The sequence below is a fragment of the Coregonus clupeaformis genome, chromosome 35 (genome assembly GCF_020615455.1).
Source record: "Coregonus clupeaformis isolate EN_2021a chromosome 35, ASM2061545v1, whole genome shotgun sequence".
Classification (NCBI taxonomy): Eukaryota; Metazoa; Chordata; class Actinopteri; order Salmoniformes; family Salmonidae; genus Coregonus; species Coregonus clupeaformis.
Window position 1 is genome coordinate 36,464,051 of NC_059226.1, and position 16,544 is coordinate 36,480,594.

The 16,544-nt window shown below is 45.8% G+C and overlaps 1 protein-coding gene across 3 annotated transcripts in view; it reads left to right on the plus strand.

Annotated features, from left to right (window-relative positions):
* sept12 (septin 12) overlaps nt 1-16,544 on the plus strand; it is a 155,970-nt gene that overhangs the window by 124,365 nt on the left and 15,061 nt on the right. For all 3 annotated transcript variants that reach the window (XM_041864378.2, XM_041864380.2, XM_041864379.2), the window contains 3 exons: nt 6,170-6,298; nt 14,795-14,876; nt 15,861-15,998. In XM_041864378.2, coding sequence (XP_041720312.2) covers nt 6,170-6,298; nt 14,795-14,876; nt 15,861-15,998 — 349 coding nt within the window. The remainder of the gene's footprint in view (nt 1-6,169; nt 6,299-14,794; nt 14,877-15,860; nt 15,999-16,544) is intronic.

Here is a 16,544-nt window from a genome sequence, read left to right on the forward strand (position 1 = left end):
GTTTCTCATAGTTTCTTTTTCGAAATTCAACATAATATAGATGAACGTCTATATCTGACGCATTAATTCCACGTGGTTGCAGGGTTCATTCCGCGTGGTTGCAGGGTAAAACAGAAACAACTTAACAAGGCTTAAGTTTAGGCATTAATTCAGAGTGGTTAAGTTTAGGGCTATGGTTTGGGGAAGACTTAAAACAAAATAATTAAAAACAATGCGTTGTTTTTATAAAGTATCGTCAAGTACTCTCCCGGCTTGCTAGAGTATTTTGTCTGAGTGCTTGGTCTGTGTGGTCTGAGGACGCTTCATGAGTTCACACCCAGTGAACGGCTAGGAAGGCATATATCAACGTCCTCAGGACCTTTACAAATGGTATTTCTAGTGACCAGGCTGAGCTGTGAACAGAACATTGTATTTGTAAACACTAGCTGTTAGAGGAACTGGTGTTTAGTGTCAGATTAAAGCTACAATCAGCAGTAGAAACAATAACAAAGCGTATTCCCCACCTCTGTTTCAGTAAAAATCTGAGGGATGGGGCTGGAGAAATGTAACCACTCAAATTCATAGACTGAGCAATGGATGCAAGGACTGACCATCCATGATATCAAAATGATAGTTTTAACCATTTCTTGAGGCTACATAGTGTTTGTTTACATTAACTTTTTTATATACAAACATTGGAGTAAAACAAGCGTATATTTTGGGTTCTGATGGGGTAAGACAGTTGAACAAAGCTCATGAGGAATTTATGTTATTTTACTCAATGGGTACATATCATTAATTTATGTCCAAAAATGTATGTAGCAACTGCTGATTGCCCCTTTAACCTTAACTTGCTGATTGCCCCTTTAAAGCTACAGCAGTAGTCAGGATCAGAGTAAAGGTGTCAGCATGCTTGAGTTCGGCTAGCCGTCAGCATGCTTCAGTTCCGTCAGCATGCTTCAGTTCCGTCAGCATGCTTCAGTTCCGTCAGCATGCTTCAGTTCCGTCAACATGCTTCAGTTCCGTCAGCATGCTTCAGTTCCATCAGCATGCTTCAGTTCCGTCAGCATGCTTCAGTTCGGCTAGCCGTCAGCATGCTTCAGTTCCGTCAGCATGCTTCAGTTCCATCAGCATGCTTCAGTTCCGTCAGCATGCTTCAGTTCGGCTAGCCGTCAGCATGCTTCAGTTCCGTCATTATGCTTAAGTTCCGTCAGCATGATTCAGTTCCATCAGCATGCTTCAGTTCCGTCAGCATGCTTCAGTTCGGCTAGCCGTCAGCATGCTTCAGTTCGGCTAGCCGTCAGCATACTCCCTTAAAAGACCTTTGCTTGAAAAATGAGAAAAAAAGTGGCGATGGTACTGTTTGTCCATTTTGAGACACTATAACCACTATACACTTCCTCAAAATAGTCAGAATAAATCTAAGATAACTCAAGAAATATCATTAATTTTGACGTTTTTTGCAGAGGAGATCTTAGTTGCGAAATGTTACATCTAAGTGAGATGTTTGGTGCAGTATTTCTCAATGAAACAATGACATGAAGACGAGTCCTCTCTTCTTGAATGACAACAAAGACTTTACTGAAGAATCCCTACAGTTGACCAATCATGGACGAAGGGGTGTAGACTTCGGCTCCCGAACATCGGCTGGCCTCTAAAAAACTACCTTACCGTTAAAACAAACATAAACGTCACAAAATGTCATCATAATATATGAATGAACTCTTCCCATTTTTTTTTCTGGGAAGCATGCGCCTTAAGACTGCACCTCACCTGACTTCAAAGACAGGTAGCTTAGTGGTTAAGAGCATAGTGCCAGTAACCGAAAGGTCGCTGGTTCTAATCCCCGAGCTGACTAGGTGAAAAATCTGTCGATGTGCCCTTGAGCAAGGCACTTAACCCTAGTCGCTTTGGATAAGAGCGTCTGCTAAATGACTAAAAAATAATAATAAAAAATAAAATAACATAAAATAACAACACACACACACACACGCTGCACACACACTTACACACGCTACACACGCTGATAACACACACACGAGGCACAGGGCTTACCAACAGGAAGTCAAAACAGGTGAACAGGAAAGAACTTGGCTGTGTGTCTGTCTGTGTGTGTGTCAAAGGACAGAGATGTTTTTAGTTGTGCTGATGAAAAGCTCAGAAATAACACAGTTGTAGTATTGTTGACTTGGTAATGAATGCCAGTACAGAAGTATTGTTGATTTGGTCAAGAATGTCAGTATATAAGTATTGTTGACTTGGTAATGAATGCCAGTAGAAGTATTGTTGACTTGTTTATCAACGCTAGTAGAAGTATTTCTGACTTGTTTATGAAGTATTGTGAGTGATTGATGGTGTTGTAGTGAATGGGAGAGCTGTCAGAGGAGGTCCTAGAGCTCTGTTTGCTCAGAAGAAAACATATTTGTTTCTAGTCCACCTGCTGTTTGGCTATAGAGCCAAAATACCACACACACATCTCTCTCTCTATCCCCCTCTCTCTCTCTCTCTCTCTCTCTCTCTCTCTCTCTCTCTCTCTCTCTCTCTCTCATCCCCTCTCTCTCTCTCTCTCTCTCTCTCTCTCTCTCTCTCTCTCTCTCTCTCTCTCTCTCTCTCTCTCTCTCCCTCTCTCTCTCTCTCTCTCTCTCTCTCTCTCTCTCTCTCTCTCTCCCTCTCTCTCTCTCTCTCTCTCTCTCTCTCTCTCTCTCTCTCTCTCTCTCTCTCTCTCTCTCTCTCTCTCTCTCTCTCTCTCTCTCTCTCTCTCTCTCTCTCTACCTGCTGAGTGTTCTTTCAGTGGAGCCAAAATACCTCTTATCCGTTGTGTTCTAGAGCGTTCTGACCTTTATTTAAAATAGCCACCCCACTCTGGTCTGACCAATCACAGAACATCACACAGAGGCTGATTCAGGTTGGACCAATCAGGTCAACCTCACATGGTGGCTGGCTTGGATTCTGACCAATCACAGAGCTCGACAGTGGTGGCTGGCTCCCAGGTTGCTATGGCCTTTCCCATGCTCCTGTGGCCAAGCATGCAGGGAGCGAGAGAGGAGGAGGAGAGAGGAGGAGAAGAGAGGAGGAGAAGAGAGGAGAAAGGGAGGAGAGGATAGAGGGAGGAGATGTAGAGGAGAGGAGGAGGGGAGGATAGAGGGAGGAGATGTAGAGGAGCGGAGGAGGAGAGGATAGAGGGAGGAGATGTAGAGGAGAAGATGAGTGAAGGAGTGGAGGAGATGTAGAGGAGAGGAGGCTAACTCCCTGGCTAAGGAGGCTATAAGAGGACAATTCTTCTCTTTGCTTAACCTCATCCTCCTCTGTCTTCTCTCTCTCTCTCTCTCTCTCTCTCTCTCTCTCTCTCCCTCTCTCTCTCTCTCTCTCTCTCTCTCTACTCTCTCTCTCTCTCTCTCTCTCTCTCTCTCTCTCTCTCTCTCTCTCTCTCTCCTTCTCTCTCGCTCTCTCAACTTTAGTTCTCTATCTTCTCTCCTATGTTTGATCAACAGACATGGGGGTTATAGACAAAGTGAAAGGACTGTCAGTCAGATGAAACAGGAAGAGAAGCCAATCGCTGTAAGAAAAAGATACACACTCAGGATGAGGGACAGGGGTGACACACAAACACACACACACGTACTACGCACACACACACACACACACACACAAACACACACATCAAATTTAAGGCCAGCGACTGAGTGTTCTTCCACAGCAGGAAGGAGGTGACTGGACCAACACACACACTTCCTGTTCACAACGATCCACTTCCCTTATTCCCATCATGACTGAAATCGCTACCAAACACACACGCATGCGCACAATCACGCAGCACACACACACACACACACACACACACACACACACACACACACACACACACACACACACACACACACACTCACACTCACACTCACACACACTCACACTCACACACACTCACAGCTATAGAGCTATATTGTAAGTCCCAGTATGTAGTCCACCATATATTTTAACCTTGACAGTAGATGTGGCACTCAAACAGCTCCTGACAGCTAGCCACCTGTGTGTGTCTAGCCTATAAACACTAGTTAGTGTGTGTGTGTGTGTGTGTGTGTGTGTGTGTGTGTGTGTGTGTGTGTGTGTGTGTGTGTGTGTGTGTGTGTGTGTGTGTGTGTGTGTGTGTGTGTGTGTGTGTGTGTGTGTGTGAGACTCAAATGTCTAGTCCCCTTCGTCTCACACTGTGACACACAGTGACACGTGTGTTGACATGGTGACCTGAATGACATCACTAATCAGGTGACGGTGTGAGACAGGTAGAACAATATTATTCTCCAGGTAATGACCTCACACACCTGCACGTTTGGTGCGCGCACGAGTGTGCGTGTATGTGTGATAAGGATTACTGTAAGTAATCTGACAGTATGATGTCATGTCGTCAGGGTACTTTTGGACACACTCCAAACTCTTCCTTAATCCTGCTGAACCCTGAATCACCTGACTGATGACATCATCACCTGGTCTACCTGAGACAGACTCTTACATAACCCTACTGAGAGAGAGAGATAGAGGAGGGTAGAGAGAGAGATAGAGAGAGGGGGGAGAGAGAGAGATAGAGAGAGGGGGAGAGAGAGAGAGAGGAGGGTAGAGAGAGAGATAGAGAGAGGGGGGGAGAGAGAGGGACAGAGAGAGAGGGAGAGAGAGAGGGGGGAAGAGAGACAGAGAGGGGGGAGAGAGACAGAGAGAGAGGGAGAGAGAGAGAGGGGGAAGAGAGATAGATAGAGGAGGGTAGAAAGAGAGACAGAGGGGGGGAGAGAGACAGAGCGAGGGGAGAGAGAGGGACAGAGACAGACAGAACCAAAGAGAGAGGTGAGGCAGACACTCCTGCTTTTTCACCTCTATATTGGTCATCAATATCGAATCAAATCAATTTTTATTTGTCACATGCGCCGAATACAACAGGTGTAGACCTTACCGTAAAATGCTTACTTACAAGCCCTTAACCAACAATGCAGTTTTAAGAAAATAGAGTTACGAAAATATTTACTAAAGAAACTAAAGTTTTTAAAAACGTAACACAATAAAATAACAATAATGAGGCTATATACAGGGAATCAATGTGCGGGGGTACAGGTTAGTCGAGGCAATTGAAGTAATATGTACATGTAGGTACGAGTAAATTGACTATACATAGATAATAAACAGCGAGTAGCTGTTAGTAGTATAAAGGTCCTGGATGGCAGGAAGCTTGGCCCCAGTGATGTACTGGGCCGTACGCACTACCCTCTGTAGCACCTTACGGTCAGTTGCCATACCAGGCGGTGATGCAACCGGTCAGGATGCTCTCGATGGTGCAGCTGTAGAACTATTTGAGAAAACATATGTGTTATTAAACAGTGTATCTCTCTCCTGTCTTTCTCCTGCAGGTCACAGTGGTCTGGGGAAGTCTACCCTGGTCAACACTAAACAGTGTATCTCTCTCCTGTCTTTCTCCTACAGGTCACAGTGATCTGGGGAAGTCTACCCTGGTCAACACTAAACAGTGTATCTCTCTCCTGTCTTTCTCCTACAGGTCACAGTGGTCTGGGGAAGTCTACCCTGGTCAACACTAAACAGTGTATCTCTCTCCTGTCTTTCTCCTACAGGTCACAGTGGTCTGGGGAAGTCAACCCTGGTCAACACTAAACAGTGTATCTCTCTCCTGTCTTTCTCCTACAGGTCACAGTGGTCTGGGGAAGTCTACCCTGGTCAACACTAAACAGTGTATCTCTCTCCTGTCTTTCTCCTACAGGTCACAGTGGTCTGGGGAAGTCTACCCTGGTCAACACTAAACAGTGTATCTCTCTCCTGTCTTTCTCCTACAGGTCACAGGGGTCTGGGGAAGTCTACCCTGGTCAACACTAAACAGTGTATCTCTCTCCTGTCTTTCTCCTACAGGTCACAGTGGTCTGGAGAAGTCTACCCTGGTTAACACTAAACAGTGTATCTCTCTCCTGTCTTTCTCCTACAGGTCACAGTGGTCTGGGGAAGTCTACCCTGGTCAACACTAAACAGTGTATGTCTCTCCTGTCTTTCTCCTACAGGTCACAGTGGTCTGGGGAAGTCAACCCTGGTCAACACTAAACAGTGTATCTCTCTCCTGTCTTTCTCCTACAGGTCACAGTGGTCTGGGGAAGTCTACCCTGGTCAACACTAAACAGTGTATCTCTCTCCTGTCTTTCTCCTGCAGGTCAGAGCGGTCTGGGGAAGTCTACCCTGGTCAACACTCTGTTCAAGTCTAAAGTCAGCCGCAAGTCCTGCACCCCTAACTACGAAGAGCAGATCTCCAAGACTGTCAAACTGCAGTCCGTCAGCCATGGTGAGCACACACACACACACACACACCAGATATACAGTGCCTTCGGAAAGTATTCATACCCCTTGACTTTTTCCACATTTTGTTAGATTACAGCCTTATTCTAAAATGTATTAAATTGTTTTTTTCCCTCATCAATCTACACACAATACCCCATAATGACAAAGCAAAAACAGGTTTTTAGAAATCTTTGCAAATGTATTACAAATAAAAAACGGAAATATCCCATTTCCATATGTATTCAGACCCTTTACTCAGTACTTTGTTGAAGCACCTTTGGCAGCAATTACAGCCTCGAGTCTTCTTGGGTATGATGCTACAAGCTTGGCACACCTGTATTTGGGGATTTTCTCCCATTATTCTCTGCAGATCCTCTCAAGCTCTGTCAGGTTGGATGGGGAGCGTTGCTGCACAGCTATTTTCAGGTCTCTCCAGAGATGTTCAATCGGGTTCAAGTCCGGCCTCTGGCTGGGCCACTCAAGGACATTCAGAGACTTATCCCGAAGCCACTCCTGCGTTGTCTTGGCTGTGTGCTTAGGGTCGTTGTCCTGTTGGAAGGTGAACCTTCGCTCCAGTCTGAGGTCCTGAGCGCTCTGGAGCAGGTTTTCATCAAGGATCTGTCTGTACTTTGCTCCGTTCATCTTTCCCTTGATCCTGACTAGTCTCCCAGTCCCTGCCAATGAAAAACATCCCCACAGCATGATGCTGCCACCACCATGCTTCACCGTAGGGATGGTGCCAGGTTTCCTCCAGACGTGACGCTTGGCATTCAGGCCAAAGAGTTCAATCTTGGTTTCATCATACCAGAGAATCTTGTTTCTCATGGTCTGAGAATCTTTAGGTGCCTTTTGGCAAACTCCAAGTGGGCTGTCATGTGCCTTTTACTGAGGAGTGGCTTCCGTCTGGTCACTCTACCATAAAGGCCTGATTGGTGGAGTGCTGCAGAGATGGTTGTCCTTCTGGAAGATTCTCCCATCTCCACAGAGGAACTATAGAGCTCTATCAGATTGGCCATCAAGTTCTTGGTCACCTCCCTGACCAAGGCCCTTCTCCCCCGATTGCTCAGTTTGGCCGGGCGGCCAGCTCTAGGAAGAGTCTTGGTGGTACCAAACTTCTTCCATTTAAGAATTATGGAGGCCACTGTGTTCTTGGGGACCTTCAATGCTGCAGACAGTTTTTGGTACCCTTCCCCAGATCTGTGCCTCGACACAATCCTGTCTCAGAGCTCTACAGACAATTCCTTCGACCTCATGGCTTGGTTTTTGCTCTGCTCTGACATGCACTGTCAACTGTGGGACCTTATATAGACAGGTGTGTTCCTTTCCAAATCCTGTCCAATCAATTGAATTTACCACAGGTGGATCCAATCAAGTTGTAGAAACATCTCAAGGATGAGCAATGGAAACAGGATGAACCTGAGCTCAATTTCGAGTCTCATAGCAAAGGGTCTGAATACTTATGTAAATAAGGTATTTATGTTTTTTATTTTTAATACATTTGTAAAAATGTCTAAAAACCTGTTTTCGCTTTGTCATTATGGGGTATTGTGTGTAGATTGCTGAGTATTTTTATTTATTGAATATATTTTCGATTATAAGGCTGTAAAGTAGCAAAATGTGGAAAAAGCCAAGTGGTCTGAATACTTTCCGAATGCACTGTATCCTGTACTTACACACACACACACATGCAATTAAACGCGCAAATGCATTCACACACACACACACACACACACACACACACACACACACACACACACACACACACACACACACACACACACACAGAAACACACACACACACACACACACACACTCACACTCACACACACTAACACACACACACACACACACACACACTCACACTCACACACACACACACACACACACACACACACACACACACACACACACACACACACACACACACACACACACACACACACACTATAAAGTGTTCTGCTGATGTACAGGCTCATGTCCTATTGGGACGTTACTGTTCTAAAACACTGGCTTGGTCTTTAACTATGTCCTGAAATGTCCTGTCCTCTCCAGTCCAGTCATGTACACACACACAGTATGTGGGTCTTACCAGGTACCCTGCACGCACATGTACAACTACTTTTATCTACTACTGTATATTGCGGAATGCACACACACACACACACACACACACACACACACACACACACACACACACACCGTACATACATGTGGACACACACAGAAACACACAGAAACACACACACACACACACTCAGGTATGATGGATCTGTGATTGTGGAGGCTCCAATATGGTTGGTTGGAGAGAGACGTGAAGTGCAGTGGCCCCTTTTCCTGACAGAACGGGTTCTTTGTGTGTGTGTGTGTGTTAGTGTGTGTGTGTGTGTGTGTGTGTGTTAGTGTGTGTGTGTGTGTGTGTGTGTGTGTGTGTGTGTGTGTGTGTGTGTGTGTGTGTGTGTGTGTGTGTGTGTGTGTGTGTGTGTTAGTGTATGTGACCATGGGGTACTGACCAGGGGTTTTATGAAGGCGTAAATCACACACACACTGACACGTTCTTAGACTCACATGCACAAGGTCTTCAATGACACACACACACACACACACACACACACACACACACACACACACACACACACACACACACACACACACACACACACACACGAATGAGTGTAATGTATGACCCCTCCAGTGTTGAGACAGGGACAGTGGTTAGATCATTGTGTCTGGAGGCTGATGTCTGAATGCAGTGACATAGAGATATGGTTAGATCACTGTGTCTGGAGGCTGATGTCTGAATGCAGTGACATAGAGATATGGTTAGATCACTGTGTCTGGAGGCTGATGTCTGAATGCAGTGACATAGAGATATGGTTAGATCACTGTGTCTGGAGGCTGATGTCTGAATGCAGTGACATAGAGATATGGTTAGATCACTGTGTCTGGAGGCTGATGTCTGAATGCAGTCACATAGAGATATGGTTAGATCACTGTGTCTGGAGGCTGATGTCTGAATGCAGTCACATAGAGATATGGTTAGATCACTGTGTCTGGAGGCTGATGTCTGAATGCAGTGACATAGAGATATGGTTAGATCACTGTGTCTGGAGGCTGATGTCTGAATGCAGTCACATAGAGATATGGTTAGATCACTGTGTCTGGAGGCTGATGTCTGAATGCAGTCACATAGAGATATGGTTAGATCACTGTGTCTGGAGGCTGATGTCTGAATGCAGTCACATAGAGATATGGTTAGATCATTGTGTTTGGAGGCTGTTATCTGAATGCAGTGACATAGATATATGGTTAGCTCATTGTGTCTGAAGGCTGATGTCTGAATGCAGTTACATAGAGATATGCTATCTGACATAACTCACACAACACCATCTTTCTGAATGTATATAGACAACACAAACATATCCTTTTGCTTTTCCTTCAGCACTTAGTAACAAGGGCAGTGTTTACATGTTGGAGTGGTCATGTTAGAGAAACCCTCAGTCCTAGTAGATATCAGTGTGTAATAGCAGTGGGCCAGATAGAGTGTGTTGAAATAGCAGTGGGCCAGATAGAGTGTGTTGAAATAGCAGTGGGCCAGATAGAGTGTGTGTTGAAATAGTAGTGGGCCAGATAGAGTGTGTTGAAATAGCAGTGGGCCAGATAGAGTGTGTTGAAATAGCAGTGGGCCAGATAGAGTGTGTTGTAATAGCAGTGGGCCAGATAGAGGAGAGGGTGAGTTGTAATAGCAGTGGGCCAGATAGAGTGTGTTGTAATAGCAGTGGGCCAGATAGAGTGTGTTGAAATAGCAGTGGGCCAGATAGATGTGTTGTAATAGCAGTGGGCCAGATAGAGGGAAGGGTGTGTTGTAATAGCAGTGGGCCAGATAGAGGAGAGGGTGAGTTGTAATAGCAGTGGGCCAGATAGAGTGTGTTGTAATAGCAGTGGGCCAGATAGAGTGTGTTGAAATAGCAGTGGGCCAGATAGAGTGTGTTGTAATAGCAGTGGGCCAGATAGAGTGTGTTGTAATAGCAGTGGGCCAGATAGAGGGAAGGGTGTGTTGTAATAGCAGTGGGCCAGATAGAGGGAAGGGTGTGTTGTAATAGCAGTGGGCCAGATAGAGGGAAGGGTGTGTTGTAATAGCAGTGGGCCAGATAGAGGGAAGGGTGTGTTGTAATAGCAGTGGGCCAGATAGAGGGAAGGGTGTGTTGTAATAGCAGTGGGCCAGATAGAGGGAAGGGTGTGTTGTAATAGCAGTGGGCCAGATAGAGGGAAGGGTGTGTTGTAATAGCAGTGGGCCAGATAGAGGGAAGGGTGTGTTGTAATAGCAGTGGGCCAGCTTCCAATCCATTTTGCAGCAGTATGTGTGTTCTGGAGCCAGCAGCTTAGACAGCTAGACCACCCTAGGCCACAATGGTAGCTCTGTCTTGGACAGGCTAGATACTGTGTACGGTGAGTAGAGTGACTGGTCCTTAGCTCCATTCAAGATAGTGGAGCAGAGTTGATATCAGCTGACAAAGGGGTAGCCTAAAAGGTCAAGTAGTGGAAGTATTGTTGTGACTAGCAGGGCCAAAGGTCAAGTACAGTGCCTTGCAAAAGTATTCATCCTCCTTGGCGTTTTTTCCTATTTTGTTGCATTACAACCTGTAATTTAAATGTATTTTTATTTGGATTTCATGTAATGGACATACACCAAATAGTCCAAATTGGTGAAGTGAAATGAAACTGTCACGGATTCTGCCGAGGCTGCCCCTCCTCCTTGCTCGGGCAGGTTTCGGCGTTCGTCGTCACCGGAGTACTAGCTGCTGCCGATCTATGTTCTATGTTCTATGTTCTACCTGTTGTTGTCAGATTGTTTCACACCTGTTGCCCATCTTGTATTACTCCGCCCCTATTTAACCATGTGGCTCCCATTGTGTTCTGTGCGTGTTTGTTGTTTGTTTTCGGATGTCGTTGGTGAGCGGGTTTATTCCTCCCTGCGTGGAGGTTTATTGTTTCTTTACGTGTTTCAGTAAAGATACGTTTTCTTTGAGTTCTGTGTCCTGCGCCTGACTTCGTCTACCGCATTACACTGACACCGTGACAGAAACAAATAACTTCTTTCAATAAATTCGACAAAATAAATAACGGAAAAGTGGTACGTGCATATGTATTCACCCCCTTTGCTATGAAGCCCCTAAATAAGATCTGGTGCAACCAATTACCTTCAGAAGTCACATAATTACTTAAATAAAGTCGACCTGTGTGCAATCTAAGTGTCACATGATCTGTAACATGATCTCAGTATATAGACACCTGTTCTGAAAGGCTCCAGAGTCTGCAACACCACTAAGCAAGGGGCACCACCAAGCAAGCGGCACCATGAAGACCAAGGAGCTCTCCAAACAGGTCAGGGACAAAGTTGTGGAGAAGTACAGATCAGGGTTGGGTTATAAAAAAAAATCAGAAACTTTGAACATCCCACAGAGCACCATTAAATCCATTATTTAAAAATGGAAAGAATATGGCACCACAACAAACCTGCGAAGAGAGGACCGCCCACCAAAACTCGCAGACCAGGCAATGAGGGCATTAAAGAGAGAGGCAACAAAGAGACCAAAGATAACCCTGAAGGAGCTGCAAAGCTCCACCGCGGAGATTTGAGTATATGTCCATAGGACCACTTCAAGACGTACACTCCACAGAGATGGGCTTTACAGAAGAGTGGCCAGAAAAAAAGCCGTTGCTTAAAGAAAAAAATAAGCAAACACGTTTCCTCTGTTTCTAGTCTCTGTCTGCTTAACAGCTTTATGAAACATGGAACATATGTCATATGGGTACCAGTAACTTCCCACCCTGTGGTAAACATCACTTCCTCTGTTTCTAGTCTCTGTCTGCTTAACAGCTTTATGAAACATGGAACATATGTCATATGGCTACCAGTAACTTCCCACCCTGTGGTAAACATCTCTACCTCTGTTTCTAGTTTCTGTCTTAGATTGTGATAAGTACCCGTAAAGACCCAGTCTAAACTCCAGTTTGACTCTACTGTGATAAGATATATATATATATATATATATATATATATATATATATATATATATATATATATATATATTTAAACAGCTCAAATAAGCAAATAGATGATGAAGAGTTAATTAGTTAAAGCATGTCTGTTAATGCTAGGGGGAATTCAAATGTGAACCCGTCTGTGTCCCCATGAGCAGGATTGGGAAACACTGGGTTAGGGGGGACCTCTGACTGACCTCTACCTCCTGAACTCACGGCCCAGGGGAAGAGGGCTCTACCTCCTGAACTCACGGCCCAGGGGAAGAGGGCTCTACCTCCTGAACTCACGGCCCAGGGGGAAGAGGGCTCTACCTCCCTGAACTCACGGCCCAGGGGAAGAGGGCTCTGCCTCCTGAACTCACGGCCCAGGGGAAGAGGGCTCTACCTCCTGAACTCACGGCCCAGGGGAAGAGGGCTCTACCTCCTGAACTCACGGCCCAGGGGAAGAGGGCTCTGCCTCCTGAACTCACGGCCCAGGGGAAGAGGGCTCTACCTTCTGAACTCACGGCCCAGGGGAAGAGGGCTCTGCCTCCTGAACTCACGGCCCAGGGGAAGAGGGGGGGTCAGGAGGTCCCCCTGGATACTGTAAATATTTAGAGCTAGATGTCGCCCCAGGCTACAGATCTAAGATCAGATTTCCTCCCTCTGTACTGACCTCTGACCCTATGTCAGTGGTTAGGGGACAGCTTCTACCTTCTTCCTGTAGATGTCAGAACCTTGGGGAAGAGAAAGCGCCTCACATCCTCTGTCCCCTGGCTACTATAAAGCACAGAGAGAGATGCTGTAAAACAGAGTAAAACAGACAGGAAAACAGACAGAGAGATGCAGTAAAACAGACAGGAAAACAGACAGAGAGATGCTGTAAAACAGACAGGAAAACAGACAGGAAAACAGACAGGAAAACAGACAGAGAGATGCTGTAAAACAGACAGGAAAACAGACAGAGAGATGCTGTAAAACAGACAGGAAAACAGACAGGAAAACAGACAGAGAGATGCTGTAAAACAGACAGGAAAACAGACAGGAAAACAGACAGAGAGATGCTGTAAAACAGACAGGAAAACAGACAGGGAGATGCAGTAAAACAGTCAGTAAAACAGACAGGAAAACAGACAGGAAAACAGACAGGAAAACAGACAGAGAGATGCTGTAAAACAGACAGGAAAACAGACAGGAAAACAGACAGAGAGATGCAGGAAAACAGACAGGAAAACAGACAGGAAAACAGACAAGAAAACAGACAGGGAGATGCAGTAAAACAGACAGGAAAACAGACAGAGAGATGCTGTAAAACAGACAGGAAAACAGACAGTAAAAACAGACTTACTCAATCTAAACTCCCACCTACTGTACCTCCATGTGGAACTGAGCGAGAGAGAGAGAGAGAGAGAGAGAGAGAGAGAGAGAGAGAGAGAGAGAGAGAGAGAGAGAGAGAGAGAGAGAGAGAGAGAGAGAGAGAGAGAGAGAGAGAGAGAGAGAGAGAGAGGGAGAGAAGGGGGAATAAGAGAGATAGATAGACAGCCAGACAAGTGAGGCTGTTGACAGGCTATATAGACAGTGGTTATAGAGACAGGTTATAGACAGTCAGTTGTAACAGGTTTCAGGTAATCTTAATGATAATGCACCAGAAGGCCATTTCCGTCTAGAGGAGATTCCTGAAAGCTTACACAACATCACGGGCCTCAAATTATAGTCTTTATAGTCTTTAGGGTTTAGGGTTGAACATACACACACACAGTACACACACACACACGTACACACACACAAAAAAATACACGAACACACACACACACACACACACAAACACACACGAACACACACACACACACACACACAAACACACACGAACACATGCATGCACTCATTCAGGCTAAAATACACATACTGTAGGACAGAGGTATACTAGATATCTTTATCTCATCATCTCTGCCTCTTAGAAACACACACACACACACAGTACACACACACACAGTACACACACACACACACACACACACACAGTACACACACACACACAGTACACACACAGTACACACACACACACACACACACACACACAGAGTGCACACACACAGTACACACACACACACAGATTACACACACATGCACACACACACATTTTAACAACTGATTTTGTCTCAAAAGAACTCAGAGATGGAATATTTCTATAACGGTTTTGATAGCCGACCTTTCCACTGCTTGTCTCTGTCTCGGTCTACTTCTCTCTCTCTCTCTCTCTCTCTCTCTCTCTCTCTCTCTCTCTCTCTCTCTCTCTCTCTCTCTCTCTCTCTCTCTCTCTCTCTCTCTCTCTCTCTCTCTCTCTCTCTCTCTCTCTCTCTCTCTTTGGTGTCATAACTACCGTGACTTGACCCTTCTGTTTAGTCTCTGTCTCTCACTCATCTCTAATGGCTCCTCTCTCTCTGTGTGTGTCATCTCTCCTCTCTCTGTGTCTCTACAGTGATAGAGGAGAAGGGAGTGAAGATGAAGCTGACAGTGATTGACACTCCAGGATTTGGAGACCAGATAAACAACGAAAACTGGTGAGTGATGGAGGGAGGGAGAGGGAGAGAGATATGAAGGGAGGAAGAGAGATGGAGGGAGGGGGAAAGAGAGATGGCTTCCAAAACGACCCCAAGGTGAGAAGTGTCAGCACTACTGGCCCAACATTCCATCTGTTTTCAGGCTCATTCAATTACTCCCATGTTGCTATGCTTCATGCTATGTTAACAACAGTTATTTATGACTGTTTCAGTGGGACTTTTATAGGGGATAATTATATAGCTGATCATTTTATTGATTTCTAATTAAATTCATTTACGTCTTTTAACTAAGAGTCTTAAATGTGTTGTGCAGTTGTTGTGTTTACCACTCATCCTCCTCTCTCTCTCTCTCCTTCTCTCTCCCTCTCCCATCCATCCTCTTCTTTCTCTCTCTCTCTCCTCTCTCCCTCTCCCATTCCTCCTCTCCTTCCACTCTCTCTCTCCTTCTCTCTCCCTCTCCCATCCCTCCTCTCCTTCCTCTCTCTCTCCTTCTCTCTCCCTCTCCCATCCATCCTCTCCTTTCTCTCTCTCTCCTCTCTCCCTCTCCCATCCCTCCTCTCCTTCCTCTCTCTCTCCTTCTCTCTCCCTCTCCCATCCCTCCTCTCCTTCCTCTCTCTCTCTCCTTCTCTCTCCCTCTCCCATCCCTCCTCTCCTTCCTCTCTCTCCTTCTCTCTCCCTCTCCCATCCCTCCTCTCCTTCCTCTCTCTCTCCTTCTCTCTCCCTCTCCCATCCCTCCTCTCCTTCCTCTCTCTCTCCTTCTCTCTCCCTCTCCCATCATCCTCTCCTTTCTCTCTCTCTCTCCTCTCTCCCTCTCCCATCCCTCCTCTCCTTCGTCTCTCTCTCTCCTTCTCTCTCCCTCTCCTATCTCTCCTCTCCTTCCTCTCTCTCTCTCCTTCTCTCTCCCTCTCCCATCCCTCCTCGCCGCCCTCCCCCCTCTCCCCCCCACCCCTCCCCTCCCCAACCCCCCCCTCCCTCCTCCTCTAGTTGGGAGCCTATAGTAAGTTATGTTAATGAGCAGTATGAGAGGTACCTGAAGGAGGAGCTGTATGTCAACAGGAAGCGGAGGATCCCTGACACACGCGTGCACTGCTGCGTCTACTTCCTGCCTGCCACCGGACACTGGTGAGAACCCTCACGTCACTTCCTCTGACATCACTTCCTATGACTTCTCCAGCAGATCTCTATACTATACCTTATGAATAGCCTGTCTGATCAGATCTCAGCTAACTGCTACTATACCTTATGAATAGCCTGTCTGATCAGAGCTCAGCTAACTGTTACCATACCTTATGAATAGCCTGTGTGATCAGATCTCAGCTAACTGTTACCATACCTTATGAATAGCCTGTCTGATCAGATCTCAGCTAACTGTTACCATACCTTATGAATAGCCTGTCTGATCAGATCTCAGCTAACTGCTACTATATCTTATGAATAGCCTGTCTGATCAGATCTCAGCTAACTGCTACTATACCTTATGAATAGCCTGTGTGATCAGATCTCAGCTAACTGTTACCATACCTTATGAATAGCCTGTCTGATCAGAGCTCAGCTAACTGTTACCATACCTTAAGAATAGCCTGTCTGATCAGATCTCAGCTAACTGTTACCATACCTTATGAATAGCCTGTCTGATCAGATCTCAGCTAAATGCTACTATACATTATG